The following is an 18,420-nucleotide window of genomic DNA, read 5'->3' on the forward strand; positions in this document are numbered from 1 at the left end:
GCTGAGGCTAATAAGAAAAAGAGGAGTGAGAACAATCCTCATTGTTCCAGATTGGCCACGAAGGACCTGGTATCCAGATCTGCAAGAAATGCTCACAGAGGACCCGTGGCCTCTTCCTCTAAGACAGGACCTGTTGCAACAGGGGCCCTGTCTGTTCCAAGACTTACCGCGGCTGCGTTTGACGGCATGGCGGTTGAAAGCCGGATCCTGGCAGAAAAGGGCATTCCGGACGAGGTCATTCCTACGCTGATAAAGGCTAGGAAGGACGTGACAGCTAAACATTATCACCTTATATGGCGAAAATATGTTTCTTGGTGTGATGCTAGGAATGCTCCTACAGAGGAATTCCAGCTGGGCCGTTTCCTCCACTTCCTACAGTCGGGAGTGAATTTGGGCCTGAAATTGGGCTCCATTAAGGTCCAGATTTCAGCCCTATCCATTTTCTTTCAAAAAGAGTTGGCTTCTCTACCAGAAGTTCAGACGTTTGTAAAGGGAGTGCTGCATATTCAGCCTCCTTTTGTGCCTCCAGTGGCACCTTGGGATCTTAACGTGGTGTTAAGTTTCCTGAAATCACACTGGTTTGAACCACTTAAAACGGTGGAGTTAAAATATCTCACGTGGAAGGTGGTCATGCTATTAGCCTTGGCTTCGGCTAGGCGTGTGTCAGAATTAGCGGCTTTGTCACATAAAAGCCCCTATCTGGTTTTCCATATGGGTAGAGCAGAATTGCGGACCCGTCCACAATTTCTGCCAAAAGTGGTGTCATCTTTTCATATGAACCAACCTATTGTGGTGCCTGTGGCTACTCGTGACTTGGAGGATTCCGAGTTACTGGATGTGGTCAGGGCTTTGAAGGTTTATGTAGCCAGAACGGCTAGAGTCGGGAAAGCGGAGTCGCTGTTAATCCTGTATGCATCCAACAAGCTGGGTGCTTCTGCTTCAAAGCAAACTATTGCTCGCTGGATCTATAACACGATTCAGCAGGCTCATTCTGCAGCTGGATTGCCGCTGCCAAAATAAGTTAAAGCCCATTCCACTAGGAACGTGGGCTCTTCTGGGGCGGCTGCCCGAGGGGTCTCGGCATTACAACTATGCCGAGCTGATACTTGGTCAGGTTCAAACACTTTTGCAGAGTTCTACAAGTTTGATACCCTGGCTGAGGAGGACCTATTGTTGCTCAATCGGTGCTGCAGAGTCATCCGCACTCTCCCGCCCGTTTTGGGAGCTTTGGTATAATCCCCATGGTCCTTACGGAGTCCCCAGCATCCACTAGGACATTAGAGAAAATAAGATTTTACTTACCGGTAAATCTATTTCTCGTAGTCCGTAGTGGATGCTGGGCGCCCGTCCCAAGTGCGGACTTCTTCTGCAATACTTGTATATAGTTATTGCTGCAATAAGGGCTATGTTATTGTTGCATCAGGGTTGAACTGATGCTCTGTTGTTGTTCATACTGTTGACTGGGTAAGTTTATCACAAGTTATACGGTGTGATTGGTGTGGCTGGTATGTATCTTGCCCTGGATTACCAAAATCCTTTCCCTGTACTGTCAGCTCTTCCGGGCACAGTTTCTCTAACTGAGGTCTGGAGGAGGGACATAGAGGGAGGAGCCAGAGCACACCAGAATCTAAATTCTTTCTTAAAGTGCCCATGTCTCCTGCGGAGCCCTTCTATTCCCCATGGTCCTTACGGAGTCCTCAGCATCCACTACGGACTACGAGAAATAGATTTACCGGTAAGTAAAATTTTATTTTCATTCTCGCCCCCTCCAGGGACTGATTCTGGCCAAGTGGGACGGCCTGCCTCACCGGATCAGGTCTCACATGATCTCATTGACTCTGGAGGTCCGCCTGTCACTGACCTGGTGGCTCCAGGACCAACGATTGTGCAGGGGTCGTCCCTTCTGGATACCGGACTGGGTCCTGTTAACGACGGATGCCAGCCTTAGTGTTTGGGCCGCGGTGTTGGAGTAACACTCCATTCAGGGTCGGTGGACCAAGGAGGAGTCTCACCTTCCGATCAACATTCTGGAATTGCGGGAGGTCTTCAACTCATTGAACCTGGCCCAGCATTTAATACAGAACCGTCCTGTTCCAAGTACAGTCGGACAACGCCACCACAGTGGCTTACATAAATCATCAAGGCGGCACTCGAAGCCGCTTGGCAATGGAGGAAGTCTCACGGATTCTTCAATGGGCGGAACTCCATCTACCGGCAATATTCCTTCCGGGAGTCCTGAATTGGGAAGCGGACTTTCTCAGTCGTCAGGACATACACGCCGGAGAGTGGGGCCTCCATCCAGAAGTATTTCAACTCGTAGTGGAAAGGTGGGGCCTACCAGACGTAGATCTGATGGCGTCTCGACACAATCACAAGGTTCCGGTCTTCGGCGCAAGGACAAGGGATCCTCAAGCAGCATTCGCTGGCGGTGCAATGGAAATTTCGGCTGCCCTACGTGTTCCCTCCAGTGTCACTTCTGCCCAGGGTAATTCAGAAGTTCAAGCAGGAAGGAGGAATATTGCTTCTCATAGCTCCAGCGTGGCCCAGACGGCACTGGTTCTCAGACCTTCAGGGCCTCTTGTCAGAGCGTCCAATTCTACTTCCACAACGCCCAGACCACCTCGTTCAGGGCCCCTGTGTCTACCAGGACCTGGCCCTGCTGTCTTTGTCGGCGTGGCTCTTGAAGCTTCCATCTTGAGGGCTAAAGGGTTTTCTGAGGTGGTCATTCAAACTATGTTGCGGGCCCGGAAACCGGCTTCTGCTCGGATTTACCATAGGGTCTGGCATTCTTACATTGTCTGGTGCGCATCTAACAATTATGACGCTTCCAAGTTTAGTACAGCCAAGCTTTTGGCTTTTCTTCAGCAGGGCCTAGACTTAGGCCTGCGTCTGGCCTCCCTCAAGGTTCATATTTCTGCCTTGTCGGTGTGGTTTCAGAGAAAAATTGTGACCTTACCTGATGTTCATACCTTTACTCAGGGTGTGTTGCGTATCCAACCTCTATATGTCCCGCCTGTAGCTCCTTTGGGCTTGTCGGTGGTTATGGAGGCGTTGCAGGAGTCTCCGTTTGAACCTCTTGGTTCAGCTGATCTTAAGTGGCTTTCCCTTAAGGTGGTGTTTCTGCTGGCTAGTGCCTCTGCTACAAGGATTTGGGTGCCTTATCTTGTAGTTCCCCATATCTGATATTTCACCGTGATCGGGCGGTTCTTAGGACTCGTCCCGGATATTTACCTAAGGTGGTTTCTTCGTATCAGGAGATAGTGGTTCCGGCCCTTGTCTCTCCTGACTTGTCTTCCAAAGAGCAGTCTTTGGATGTGGTACAGGCTCTCCGAATCTATGTGAAGAGAACTGCCTCTATTAGGAAATCTGATTCTCTCTTTGTTCTGTTTGGTTTTCACAAACGTGGCTGGCCTGCTCACAAGCAGACTTTGGCCAGATGGATTAGAATGGTGATTGCACATGCTTATGTGAAGGCAGGTCTGTCAGCTCCTGCTCACGTTACGGCCCATTCTACTCGGTCTGTTGGACCTTCTTGGGCGGCCCGCCGTGGTGCGACCCTTGAACAATTGTGCAAGGCGGCTACGTGGTCCTCAGTGAACACGTTCATAAGGTTCTATGCCTTCGATACTGCCGCTTCCCAGGATGCCTCCTTTAGACGCCGGGTTCTTGTGCCTGCTACAGTGCGTCCCCTCCCATAAGGAACTGCTTTAGGACATCCCCAATGTCTATCCTTGTGGAGCCCAGTGTACCCCGCAGCAGAAAATTAGATTTATGGTAAGAACTTACCGTTGTTAAATCTTTCTGCGGTGTACAGTGGGCTCCACAAGGCGCCCACTCTGACGCACTTAGCTCCTTCGGGTTGGTATGGCATTAGCCGCTGACACTTCTCCTGTCGTGAGAGTGTGGTGTATCTGGCTATTAACTGTTGTCTCTTCCTGCTATTGCATTGGGCTGGTTAACTAAAAACTGAGCTCCTGTGCAGGGAGGCGGGGTTATAGAGAAGGCGGCGCTATGCATCTTGGGAACAGTCAAAGCTTTTGAGCCTGTTGGTGCCTCGGATCAAGATCCTACTCTACACCCCCAATGTCTATCCTTGTGGAGCCCAGTGTACCTCGCAGAAAGATTTATCAACAGTAAGTTCTTACCATAAATCTCGTTATTTTGTCTTAGATGGGATATTGTAACGTAGATGATTATTGTGGTTAGAATGCGTTCTTGTCTTTATCATTCTGAATAAGTCATGAAGATTTAGGTCAACAGTATAATGTTATTCTACTGTAAAAACATTCTATAGATGTTTTCTTTTATAATTAAGATTTGTGTAATCTCTCCTTTTGATGATCTTTGACAATTTTTCTTTTGTTGTTTATTACAGTACATCCACTCAGCTGATATTATCCATAGAGTAAGTATTTTTACTATGCTATGTTTATGAAGATACAGTAGTTATAACTAGAGACAAGCTAATCTTGAAACGTTTACCAATATGTTAATACTGTAAATCGATTTGATTTATTGATACACCCGTTAAAACATCATTTCCTAGAAGAAATTCCTATAAAGTACTGTAGGTTTCTCTGACGTCCTAGTGGATGCTGGGAACTCCGTAAGGACCATGGGGAATAGCGGCTCCGCAGGAGACTGGGCACAAAAGTAAAGCTTTAGGACTACCTGGTGTGCACTGGCTCCTCCCCCTATGACCCTCCTCCAAGCCTCAGTTAGATTTTTGTGCCCGGCCGAGAAGGGTGCATTCTAGGAGGCTCTCCTGAGTTTCTTAGTAAAAGTTTAGTTTTAGGTTTTTTTATTTTCAGTGAGACCTGCTGGCAACAGGCTCACTGCATCGAGGGACTAAGGGGAGAAGAAGCGAACCTGCCTGCTTGCAGCCAGCTTGGGCTTCTTGGCTACTGGACACCATTAGCTCCAGAGGGACCGAACACAGGCCCAGCCTCGGAGTCCGGTCCCAGAGCCGCGCCGCCGGCCCCCTTACAGAGCCAGAAGCAAGAAGAGGTCCGGAATATCGGCGGCAGAAGACATCAGTCTTCACCAAGGTAGCGCACAGCACTGCAGCTGTGCGCCATTGCTCCTCAGGCACACTTCACACTCCGGTCACTGAGGGTGCAGGGCGCTGGGGGGGGGCGCCCTGAGCAGCAATAGAAACACCTTGGCTGGCGAAAATACATCACATATAACCCCCAGGGCTATATGGATGTATTTTAACCCCTGCCAGAATACAGCAAAACGCGGGAGAAAAGTCCGCCGAGAAGGGGGCGGAGCCCATCTCCTCAGCACACGGGCGCCATTTTCCCTCACAGCTTCGCTGGAAGGACGTCTCCCTGACTCTCCCCTGCAGTCCTGCACTACAGAAAAGGGTAAAACAAGAGAGGGGGGCACTAATTAGGCGCAGTATAAATAAAACAGCAGCTATAAGGGGAAAAACACTTCTATAAGGTTATCCCTGTATATATATATAGCGCTCTGGTGTGTGCTGGCATACTCTCCCTCTGTCTCCCCAAAGGGCTAGTGGGGTCCTGTCCTCTATCAGAGCATTCCCTGTGTGTGTGCTGTGTGTCGGTACGATTGTGTCGACATGTATGAGGAGGAAAATGGTGTGGAGGCGGAGCAATTGCCTGTAATGGAGATGTCACCCCCTAGGGAGTCGACACCTGAGTGGCTGAGCTTATGGAAGGAATACGTGACAGTGTCAGCTCTTTACAAAAGACGGTTGATGACATGAGACAGCCGGCTACTCAGCTCGTGCCTGTCTAGGCGTCTCAAAAGCCATCAGGGGCTCTAAAACGCCCGTTACCTCAGATGGCAGATACAGACGCCGACACGGATACTGACTCCAGTGTCGACGATGAAGAGACGAATGTGACTTCCAGTAGGGCCACACGTTACATGATTGAGGCTATGAAAAATGTTTTACATATTTCTAATAATACAAGTACCACTAAAAAGGGTATTATGTTTGGTGAGAAAAACTGCCTGTAGTTTTTCCTGCATCTGAGGAATTAAATGAAGTGTGTGATGAAGCGTGGGTTTCCCCCGATAAAAAACTGATAATTCCTAAAAGGTTATTAGCATCATACCCCTTTCCGCCAGAGGATAGGGCACGTTGGGAAACACCCCCTAAGGTGGATAAAGCGCTCACACGTTTGTCAAAACAGGTGGCACTGCGTCTCCTGATAGGGCCGCCCTTAAGGAACCTGCTGACAGAAAGCAGGAGAATATCCTAAAATGTATATACACTCACACGGGTGTTATACTGCGACCAGCAATCGCCTCAGCCTGGAGGTGCAGTGCTGGGGTGGCTTGGTCGGATTCCCTGACTGACAATATTGATACCCTGGATAGGGACAGTATATTACTGACTAAAGATGCATTTCTATATATGCGTGATGCACAGAGGGATATTTGCCGACTGGCATCAAGAGTAAGTGCGCTGTCCATTTCTGCCAGAAGAGGGTTATGGACGAGGCAGTGGTCAGGTGATGCTGATTCCAAAAGGCATATGGAAGTATTGCCTTACAAAGGGGAGGCGTTATTTGGGGTAGGTCTATCAGACCTGGTGGCCACGGCAACTGCTGGGAAATCCACATTTTTACCCCAGGTAGCCTCTCAACATAAGAAGACGCCGTATTATCAGGCGCAGTCCTTTCGGCCCCATAAGGGCAAGCGGGCAAAAGGCTCCTCATTTCTGCCCCGTGGCAGAGGGAGAGGAAAAAGGCTGCAGCAAACAGCCAGTTCCCAGGAACAGAAGCCCTCTCCCGTTTTCTGCCAAGTCCTCAGCATGACGCTGGGGCTTTACAAGCGGACTCAGGCACTCCCCTAAAGTCTGCCTTACCGACGTCTCCCTCCGACAGGGAGGCGGTATTGGAAGCCATTCACAAGCTGTATTCCCAGCAGGTGATAATCAAGATACCCCTCCTGCAACAGGGACAGGGGTATTATTCCACGCTGTTGTGGTACCGAAGCCGGACGGCTCGGTGAGACCTATTTTAAATCTAAAATCCTTGAACACTTACATGCACAGGTTCAAATTCAAGATGGAGTCACTCAGAGCGGTGATTGCGAACTTGGAAGAAGGGGATTATATGGTGTCTTTGGACATCAAGGAGGCTTACCTCCATGTCCCAATTTACCCTTCTCACCAAGGATACCTCAGGTTTGTGGTACAGAACTGTCACTATCAGTTTCAGACGCTGCCGTTTGGTTTGTCCACGGCACCCCGGGTCTTTACCAAGGTAATGGCCGAAATGATGATACTCCTTCGAAGGAAGGGAGTTTTAGTTATCCCGTACTTGGACGATCTCCTGATAAGGGCAAGATCCAGGGAACAATTGGTAGTCGGGGTAGCACTATCTCAAGTAGTGTTGCGGCAGCACGGTTGGATTCTCAATATTCCAAAATCGCAGCTGTTCCCGACGACACGTCTTCTATTCCCAGGGATGATCCTGGACACAGTCCAGAAAAAGGTGTTTCTCCCGGAGGAGAAAGCCAGGGAGTTATCCGAACTAGTCAGAAACCTCCTAAAACCAGGCCAAGTGTCAGTGCATCAATGCACAAGGGTCCTGGGAAAAATGGTGGCTTTCTACGAAGCAATCCCTTTCGGCAGATTCCACGCAAGAACTTTCCAGTGGGACCTGCTGGACAAATGGTCCGGATCGCATCTTCAGATGCATCAGCGGATAACCCTGTCACCAAAGACAAGGGTGTCTCTCCTGTGGTGGTTGCAGAATTGCTCATCTTCTAGAGGGCCGCAGATTCGGCATTCAGGACTGGGTCCTGGTGACCACGGATGCCAGCCTGCGAGGCTGGGGAGCAGTCACACAGGGAAGAAATTTCCAGGGCTTGTAGTCAAACCTGGAGACATCACTTCACATAAATATCCTGGAGCTGAGGGCCATTTACAATGCCCTAAGCCAAGCAAGACCTCTGCTTCAAGGTCAGCCGGTGCTGATCCAGTCGGACAACATCACGGCAGTCGCCCACGTGAGCAGACAGGGCGGCACAAGAAGCAGGAGGGCAATGGCAGAAGCTGCAAGGATTCTTCGCTGGGCGGAAAATCATGTGATAGCACTGTCAGCAGTATTCATTCCGGGAGTGGACAACTGGGAAGCAGACTTCCTCAGCAGGCACGACCTCCACCCGGGAGAGTGGGGACTTCACCCAGAAGTCTTCCACATGATTGTAAACCGTTGGAAAAAACCAAAGGTGGACATGATGGCGTCCCGCCTCAACAAAAAATTGGACAGGTATTGCGCCAGGTCAAGGGACCCTCAGGCAATAGCTGTGGACGCTCTGGTAACACCATGGGTGTACCAGTCAGTGTATGTTTCCCTCCTCTACCTCTCATACCCAAGGTACTGAGAATTATAAGACGGAGAGGAGTAAGAACTATACTCGTGGCTCCGGATTGGCCAAGAAGGACTTGGTACCCGGAACTTCAAGAGATGCTCACAGAGGACCCGTGGCCTCTACCTCTAAGAAGGGAGCTGCTCCAGCAAGGACCCTGTCTGTTCCAAGACTTACCGCGGCTGCGTTTGACGGCATGGCGGTTGAACGCCGGATCCTGAAGGAAAAAGGCATTCCGGAAGAAGTCATTCCTACCCTGATCAAAGCCAGGAAGGATGTGACCGCAAAGCATTATCACCGCATTTGGCAGAAATATGTTGCGTGGTGCGAGGCCAGGAAGGCCCCAACGGAGGAATTTCAACTGGGTCGATTCCTGCATTTCCTGCAAACAGGAGTGTCTATGGGCCTAAAATTAGGATCCATTAAGGTTCAGATTTCGGCCCTGTCGATTTTCTTCCAGAAAGAACTGGCTTCAGTTCCTGAAGTTCAGACGTTGTCAAGGGGGTGCTGCATATACAACCTCCTTTTGTGCCTCCAGTGGCACCTTGGGATCTCAATGTAGTTTTGGGGTTCCTAAAATCACATTGGTTTGAACCGCTTAAATCTGTGGATTTGAAATATCTCACATGGAAAGTGGTCATGCTGTTGGCCCTGGCTTCGGCCAGGCGCGTGTCAGAATTGGCGGCTTTAGCTTATAAAAGCCCTTACCTGATTTTTCATACGGACAGGGCAGAATTGAGGACTCGTCCACAATTTCTCCCTAAGGTGGTTTCAGCGTTTCACCTGAACCAGCCTATTGTGGTACCTGCGGCTACTAGGGACTTGGAGGACTCCAAGTTGCTGGACGTTGTCAGGGCCCTGAAAATATATGTTTCCAGGACGGCTGGAGTCAGAAAATCTGACTCCCTGTTTATCCTGTATGCACCCAACAAGCTGGGTGCTCCTGCTTCTAAGCAGACTATTGCTCGTTGGATTTGTAGTACAATTCAGCTTGCACATTCTGTGGCAGGCCTGCCACAGCCAAAATCTGTACAAGCCCATTCCACAAGGAAGGTGGGCTCATCTTGGGCGGCTGCCCGAGGGGTCTCGGCTTTACAACTTTGCCGAGCAGCTACTTGGTCAGGGGCAAACACGTTTGCTAAATTCTACAAATTTGATACCCTGGCTGAGGAGGACCTGGAGTTCTCTCATTCGGTGCTGCAGAGTCATCCGCACTCTCCCGCCCGTTTGGGAGCTTTGGTATAATCCCCATGGTCCTTACGGAGTTCCCAGCATCCACTAGGACGTCAGAGAAAATAAGAATTTACTTACCGATAATTCTATTTCTCGTAGTCCGTAGTGGATGCTGGGCGCCCATCCCAAGTGCGGATTGTCTGCAATACTTGTACATAGTTATTGTTAACTAAATCAGGTTATTGTTGTTGGGAGCCATCTTTCCAGAGGCTCCTCTGTTATCATGCTGTTAACTGGGTTCAGATCACAAGTTGTACGGTGTGATTGGTGTGGCTGGTATGAGTCTTACCCGGGATTCAAAATCCTTCCTTATTGTGTACGCTCGTCCGGGCACAGTATCCTAACTGAGGCTTGGAGGAGGGTCATAGGGGGAGGAGCCAGTGCACACCAGGTAGTCCTAAAGCTTTACTTTTGTGCCCAGTCTCCTGCGGAGCCGCTATTCCCCATGGTCCTTACGGAGTTCCCAGCATCCACTACGGACTACGAGAAATAGAATTATCGGTAAGTAAATTCTTATTTTCTCCGCAACCAGAGCAGACACTCTTTGCCTGACCACACACATACAGTTCTTGCTCTGAGTGGCAAGTTCAATGACCAGTTAAACAGCACATTCAACCACTTGGATTGAGCAAGCCTGATCACGTCTAACATGGCTTAGACTTGTTAGTACAGGTTGAGTATCCCTTATCCAAAATGCTTGGGACCACAGGTATTTTGGATATCGGATTTTTCCGTATTTTGGAATAACTGCATCCCATAATGAGGTATTGTTGCCTTATAGGTAATTGTCTGCACTTAGTATAATATTAGGGCAATGGATATTGTCTGAATCAAAATATAATTCATTATAAATAGGCGATGTTACCATAGTGGACAGTATACTGGATATATATAGTAAGGAATAGATATGAAATAAGTTTGAATGTATGAGGTAATGTTTAGCTGATTTAAGAGATTAGGTTTGTGTATGTGTTTATATAGATATACTGTATATTTGTGTTTTACAGCAAGATGGTAAAAAAATAGTGTAGGGAACAGGTTTATTCTGCTCTAGTCATAAATAAGGCCAGAGAGGTTACAGTAAGATCAAGAGTCATTGTAGAGAAAAGGTATTAGGCCATAAATGATAATAGGTATGTGACAGAGCTCTGTTGGTCATTGGAATTCACAGGTGTGCTTACAGTAGATCAGAATCTACTGGTTTGTCTATTGTCCAGTGAAGGTTAAAAGCTAGGGAGTATAAATTAACTACTATGAAAAGAGATCACATCCATTGATAAAACATTGTGTAACCGACCCCAGGAAAACTTGTCAATACAACAGAACTTTGGATGAAAAGACATTCCAGATTTTACAATACTATACTTGCTTAAGGCAGTGTGGACACCACACTTTTATGACACCATGCCTCCGTGAACAGGACACGACAGCCCAGTTCAATGTTTGTTTTATTACACCTTGGAATCTGACAAACCTATAATTACCTATTCCATTGGAAACTATGAGAATATGATAGTTTGAATTGGTAAAATATGAGATAAAAGGACCAGACTTGTAGTTAGGAGTTAGAAGGAAGAGGGAGAGGGAGAAGAAGAAGGAGAAGGAAGGAAGTCAGTCAGGAGGAGAAGTCATGGAGAACATGCAGAAGGAATGATTCTTGGGATGGCAATCTTTAACTTGCAAGTATACATTTTATGTTAGCAATTGAAACTGTTTGTGAAACTTATGTCATGTTGTTTTATGTTATGTAACGAAGGAAGCATATATAATTATAATTAGTATATATATCACTACTGTGTATATCTTATTCTGTACGATTTGATCTGCCTGTAAATAAAGAATCATATAAAAAGAGCGGTAATATTCAAGCTTGAACTCTCTTTAAGGAATCTTAACTTAATAACTTCATAAGTCATATGTATAAGGACTGCATATATGTATCAGCCAATTAGTTTGTAAGCCTGACATAATATATTTGCAGATATATATGATAAATGCATATTAATTGAAATATATCCATATATTAAATACCATATATGATATATTAAATATTAATATTCATAAATATGATTCCATAAATCAATATTGGCGACCATGAAGGGACTTGTTATTACTGAATCTGATTATCTGATCTATAATATTTATGAGGAGTAGCAGATGCTATAAGCTGGCTACCAAATCTGCAGAATCACGGTGGGGATGTATCTATGAAAATTTATTACCATTGTGTAATGTCAATTTTGTATTCTGTATAACCTAGGATAAATGTGTTAGTGCAATATACGTTATTTTAACTAACATAATATCTATTAGGAAGCAGCACCAAAGGCTATAAGCCTGCTGGCAAAATACAAGATCACAGTGGAATAGGTTACAAATGAGAATAAAGAATTTAAAGGCCTAGAATAGAAAATGTGCACAGTGGAAAAGAGTATTTCCAAATAAATGTATAAATGTACCAGGTATTAGAGTTTAACCTTAAGACACCGGTCAATCTTAAGGAGAGGATACCTTCAGTACTAAAAACAAAGAATATATAAATTTAGCATTGAAATGTTAAAAATGCAAAAGTTTTCTGTAGCATTTAGAAAAATGCGCAGAACTGCGGCTCTAGAAGCCAAACAGAAATGTAAAGAAGAATCAGGTTCACGTCTTCGTAAGGCGTGCCTGACCATTAATGCAAAAATGCATTCGTTATTTAAGTCCCTTAAACAGAAAAATAAACAGAAAAAGTTTGGGGCAGAAGCGAAAAGCCTGACAGTTTGTAATCAAATTGTCAAGATCTCTGATGAAGAGATAACATCCAGCAAGCAAGCTGAGATAGAAACACCAAACAGGAATAGTGTTGAGGTATGTGAAACTCTGTACACAGAGTCTACAGGAGTCAGAAATGACTTAATCAGTCAAGATCCTAAAATTAAGGAAAGTTACATGTTGCAGGACTGCATCAATGTGCAGCGCATGGAGTCTGCTATGGTCACACAGACCACCAGCAGAACAGCCTCTGTGGTAAAGGAAGAAAGTAGCAATGTGCCGGATGTGTCTATCATCAGACAGCACATTAATGTAAAGGAGGTAGCAGCAATAGGAGATGTCCCCTATACTGTGTCTAGTAAGGGGGAAGATCATTGTAACTCAGATTATGAGTATTCTGCTGAATACACTCTCAGAGTTCCCAATGTAAATGAAGAATTTGTTATGCCCTTAGGCAAAGGTGAATTGTCAGCAGATTTAAACACTGATAGCAGCAGTACAGTGCACACAGGGGTGGGGAAGTTCCCCATGGTGAAAACTCCCATGGCAACCAGAGTTGCAAACCTTGAAATGTATTCACCTGGAAACATGTTTAAAGGGAAAATCCATGAAATTAATTCAGGAATGCATGTTTACAAACAAAGTTCCCAAACTTATGTAACCCCCACAGAGCACTCAGAGACTTCTAGTGATGGTGCAAATGTTTGCATGCTCTCAGAGAGACCACATGCAGAGTGTCATTCTGCAAACCACACACCAATTAACAATGACAAAAAGGATCACCAGGATGAAAATGTTTTTATGCCCTGGTGCCATAACCATTTTATTACAGGTGTGGAAAGACAGAAAGCCCTGGGACCTGCAATACATATTTGGCAAAGTTTAACAAGTTTCTCTCCCCACAAAAGTAGGTTTTTTCAGAAGCTCCAAGATTCTTCCAAACTAAGGAGCCACACCAAGCAGCAAACGCTATGGTTAAAGACAGTCTGGGACCAGGCTGCATCACAAGGGAGTATGGTCACAAGTGAATACGGTAGTATCATTCCTTTACTTGTTAGATCCAATGAAGCCATTGTTTGCTTTGATGTTCAAACAGCCACAGTTTCCAAATTAAACCTGCATCATATCTGCAGCGACAATTGTGCTGTCATTGACACACAATGTGACAGGAAAGATTGGCACAGGCCAGAAACAATTGTTTGTTTGTTATTCAATCGTTAAAAGACACATTTGTAAATTCTGTACCTGATAACATGCAGCAGATAGGACAGAATGCATAGCAAGCTATGTTAAATCACTGTATAAATATCTGTGATAGTCATTGTATGTATTTTTGTTTGATTCATAGTAATCCTGGCAACCTGTATACAGAATGGTGCAAGACTCCAAAAAGACTCCAATTTACAAGGGAAAAGGTCTTCATTAACCCTTTCATCGCTGCTATCCAGCAAAATCTACATAGCATCCCTAAAGACTGATATATGGACAAATCCTCAAGGAGTTTTCCAGTTTCACAAGAAAGGGGAAGGTTTTCATTAACCCTTTCATCACAAGTAATCATTACTTGTCTTTCAAACTACATGTACACTCCCACAACAGTGTACAGCACATCTCATCACTGTGATTATACAGAACTGTCTCATCCCTTCATATACCTTAATCACATATATGTAAACATTTGTCTGAGATATATTTTATATCATTGCATATATACCTTGTAAATATTTTATGTTTTTTTTATATATTACACAATAGATACTACCTATGCTTCCTTCGTAAAAGCTTCAAAAGTAATTAAATATCTAATACAGGATGGTATACCACGTTATAACAAATTGGGCCGAGATTATTAAGTGGGATGAATAATTCTCTTAATAAAGACTGTCACAAGTCTAAGATAATTATTTGTAGCATAACAGGGTCACTGTATATGCACATGGCTGCATATAAAATAATATTGGATGGAATTAGATATATTTAAAGCCATTCCTAAATGATATTTAATATCTGTTTGAAGCAAAATTATATTCATTTATTGTATTGATAGGATGTTACTATATACACATCAAAAGCATTTTAAATAATTATTAGTCAAAATATAGGTAGGATAGAAAACGCCTTTATATGGGTTAAACTGGTATAAGTTTATGTAAGATTGAGATGTATAAATAGGTACAAGGTAGAATAAGGAGATTTAAGACTGCATGGTAATTTATTCAGTGAGGAAATACAGAACAGAGTAGGTGTACTACTCACAGCCATTTGTGGTACTATTGCCCGAAGACAATTAAGACCTACTATTAACAAGCAAGGAAAGAAAGAAAGAAAGAAAAAAAAAAAAAAAAGACTGTTTCATATATGCCTGTTCTATTCAAAATCACAACCTGTTTGTGCAAAAGCAATATGGACACTGGTCACAACTGCGGCATTGGATAAACGCAAAGGAAACAGAACTGCTAAAGACTGTATAAAGACTATTACTATTACTGAGGGTCGTCACAAGTACTGAATGTTCAAGACACAGCACTCGACGTACACAGCCCTCTGCCTCAAACAGCGAAATGGCAAGCAAAGGAGCAGCTGCTACGAAGAATTCTACTTCTAGTAATGGTGCAAATGTTGCAAACGCAAGGCCATAATGCAAACGCAAGGCATCTCCAATTGCAAGCAAACCACGCAGATGACAGTCTTATCCCAGTAAATTGCTACATACAAGAACAGCAAAAATGTCCAAACGTACTGATCCAGATACAGAAAAAAGGTCTACAATTGGGCTATGGTATTCCAAATGTCTGTAGAAATTAGTTTTCCTCATGAATACTGAATAAAAACCTCAGTTTTGTCTGCTTTAGTTAAAAGTAGAATAAGGTTAGGTAAGCTAAGAATTTTTAGAGATTTTTAAAATCATAATGGTTATTATTATTACACTTATGGTATATATTATGGTTACAACGAAAGTTATGTTTGAAGGAATATTTTGAAATGTATTTGGAAGCAATTACGCTAGTTTAATGTGTGGCCAATCAAAAGAATTTCTCATGGCCACAAGGGGGCGACTGTTGCCTTATAGGTAATTGTCTGCACTTAGTATAATATTAGGGCAATGGATATTGTCTGAATCAAAATATAATTCATTATAAATAGGCGATGTTACCATAGTGGACAGTATACTGGATATATATAGTAAGGAATAGATATGAAATAAGTTTGAATGTATGAGGTAATGTTTAGCTGATTTAAGAGATTAGGTTTGTGTATGTGTTTATATAGATATACTGTATATTTGTGTTTTACAGCAAGATGGTAAAAAAATAGTGTAGGGAACAGGTTTATTCTGCTCTAGTCATAAATAAGGCCAGAGAGGTTACAGTAAGATCAAGAGTCATTGTAGAGAAAAGGTATTAGGCCATAAATGATAATAGGTATGTGACAGAGCTCTGTTGGTCATTGGAATTCACAGGTGTGCTTACAGTAGATCAGAATCTACTGGTTTGTCTATTGTCCAGTGAAGGTTAAAAGCTAGGGAGTATAAATTAACTACTATGAAAAGAGATCACATCCATTGATAAAACATTGTGTAACCGACCCCAGGAAAACTTGTCAATACAACAGAACTTTGGATGAAAAGACATTCCAGATTTTACAATACTATACTTGCTTAAGGCAGTGTGGACACCACACTTTTATGACACCATGCCTCCGTGAACAGGACACGACAGCCCAGTTCAATGTTTGTTTTATTACACCTTGGAATCTGACAAACCTATAATTACCTATTCCATTGGAAACTATGAGAATATGATAGTTTGAATTGGTAAAATATGAGATAAAAGGACCAGACTTGTAGTTAGGAGTTAGAAGGAAGAGGGAGAGGGAGAAGAAGAAGGAGAAGGAAGGAAGTCAGTCAGGAGGAGAAGTCATGGAGAACATGCAGAAGGAATGATTCTTGGGATGGCAATCTTTAACTTGCAAGTATACATTTTATGTTAGCAATTGAAACTGTTTGTGAAACTTATGTCATGTTGTTTTATGTTATGTAACGAAGGAAGCATATATAATTATAATTAGTATATATATCACTACTGTGTATATCTTATTCTGTACGATTTGATCTGCCTGTAAATAAAGAATCATATAAAAAGAGCGGTAATATTCAAGCTTGAACTCTCTTTAAGGAATCTTAACTTAATAACTTCATAAGTCATATGTATAAGGACTGCATATATGTATCAGCCAATTAGTTTGTAAGCCTGACATAATATATTTGCAGATATATATGATAAATGCATATTAATTGAAATATATCCATATATTAAATACCATATATGATATATTAAATATTAATATTCATAAATATGATTCCATAAATCAATAGTATCATGGTGATGGGACCCAAGTCTTAGCACAGAATGCATTTATGTTCCATATACACCTTATACACACAGCTTGAAGGTCATTTAATACAATATTTTTAATAACTTTGTGTATTAAACAAAGTGTGTGTACATTGAGCCATCAGAAAACAAAGGTTTCACTATCTCACTCAAAAAATTCCGTATTTCGGAATATTCCGTATTTCAGAATATTTGGATATGGGATACTCAACCTGTATCAGTATCAGTACTAGTCTATGGCACAACATACTGCCACAATTCGTCTACATACTAATCGCATATGTACTAACAAATGCAATTTATTTTTGCATAAGCTCTCCTCAATAAGAGCTGTCCTTTGCGATCATCCTCTAGTGCCCCAGCAGCTGTCCCCACTGCTCAGACAGTGCAGTCTGAGGTTCAGGAGCGGAGGGACGGACCTTTGTTTGTATGGGCTGCTCATCCTCTCCTGCAGCCAGAAGATGAGATCAGGGGATCTGGAAACGCTGAGCACTTGGTGGCTGAGCACAGCTGTTAGCCGGGAGGCTGCTAGCAGGAGGTATGGGGGAGATGCGCAAAGAAGCCCATAGGCTTCTATTGGGTAATGCCAGCAAAAGCCAGAGTTACCCTCCGCACCGAAGCCAAGCATTGCCAGCCTTTGTGCATATGGAAATGCGGTAAAAACACTGTAAACTGGGTTTATACAGCATTTTAACTTTAGTACATCCCGTACTCAGTCAGTACCTTGGAGGTCTATGGTGGTCATTCCGAGTTGTTCGCTCGGTAATTTTCTTCGCATCGCAGCGATTTTCCGCTAATTGCGCATGCGCAATGTTCGCACTGCGACTGCGCCAAGTAAATTTGCTATGAAGATTGGTATTTTACTCACGGCATTACGAGGTTTTTTCTTCGTTCTGGTGATCGGAGTGTGATTGACAGGAAGTGGGTGTTTCTGGGCGGAAACTGGCCGTTTTATGGGAGTGTGTGAAAAAACGCTACAGTTTCTGGGAAAAACGCCGGAGTGGCTGGAGAAACGGGGGAGTGTCTGGGCGAACGCTCGGTGTGTTTGTGACGTCAAACCAGGAACGAAACTGACTGAACTGATCGCAGTGGCAGAGTAAGTATCGAGCTACTCAGAAACTGCAAAGAAATTTCTATTCGCAATTTAGATAATCTTTCGTTCGCAATTTTGCTAAGCTAAGATTCACTCCCAGTAGGCGGCGGCTTAGCGTGTGCAATGCTGCTAAAAGCAGCTAGCGAACGAACAACTCGGAATGAGGGCCTATGTACTAAGCCTTGGATGGATATAAAGTGGTCAGAGATAGAGTATTAGTAAAGCTGTTCCTGTCATTTTACAAACCCTACCTGTGACATATCAGTTAGGAGCTGATTGGCTGGTACTTCTATCTCCGTCCACTGTTTCTCTCTCCAAGGCTTGGCACACAGGGTCTGTTTGTGAAGCAGTGAATAGAGTGGAGAAACAGACCAGTGGAGAAGTTGCCCATGGCAACCAAGCAGCATCTCCCTTACATTTAATAGAATGTACTTGATAAAGGCTTCTTTAAATTCTGATTGGTTGCTATGGGCAACTTCACTAGTACTTTTCTCCACTTTTTTCACTGCTACATGAATAGACCCCTTTCGGCAGCAGGGTGCACTGTGTTCCACAGGGAATACATCAGGGTGTAGAGATGGATCCAGGCAC

At 44.0% G+C, this 18,420-nt stretch overlaps 1 protein-coding gene across 2 annotated transcripts in view; it reads left to right on the forward strand.

Annotated features, from left to right (window-relative positions):
• The window catches only part of LOC135041345 (mitogen-activated protein kinase 14), a 335,823-nt gene that overhangs the window by 139,253 nt on the left and 178,150 nt on the right, over positions 1 to 18,420 (forward strand). For both annotated transcript variants that reach the window (XM_063954930.1, XM_063954929.1), the window contains exon 5: positions 4,376 to 4,405. In XM_063954930.1, the coding sequence (XP_063811000.1) occupies positions 4,376 to 4,405 (30 nt within the window). The remainder of the gene's footprint in view (positions 1 to 4,375; positions 4,406 to 18,420) is intronic.

The sequence above is a fragment of the Pseudophryne corroboree genome, chromosome 2 (genome assembly GCF_028390025.1).
Source record: "Pseudophryne corroboree isolate aPseCor3 chromosome 2, aPseCor3.hap2, whole genome shotgun sequence".
Taxonomy (NCBI): Eukaryota; Metazoa; Chordata; class Amphibia; order Anura; family Myobatrachidae; genus Pseudophryne; species Pseudophryne corroboree.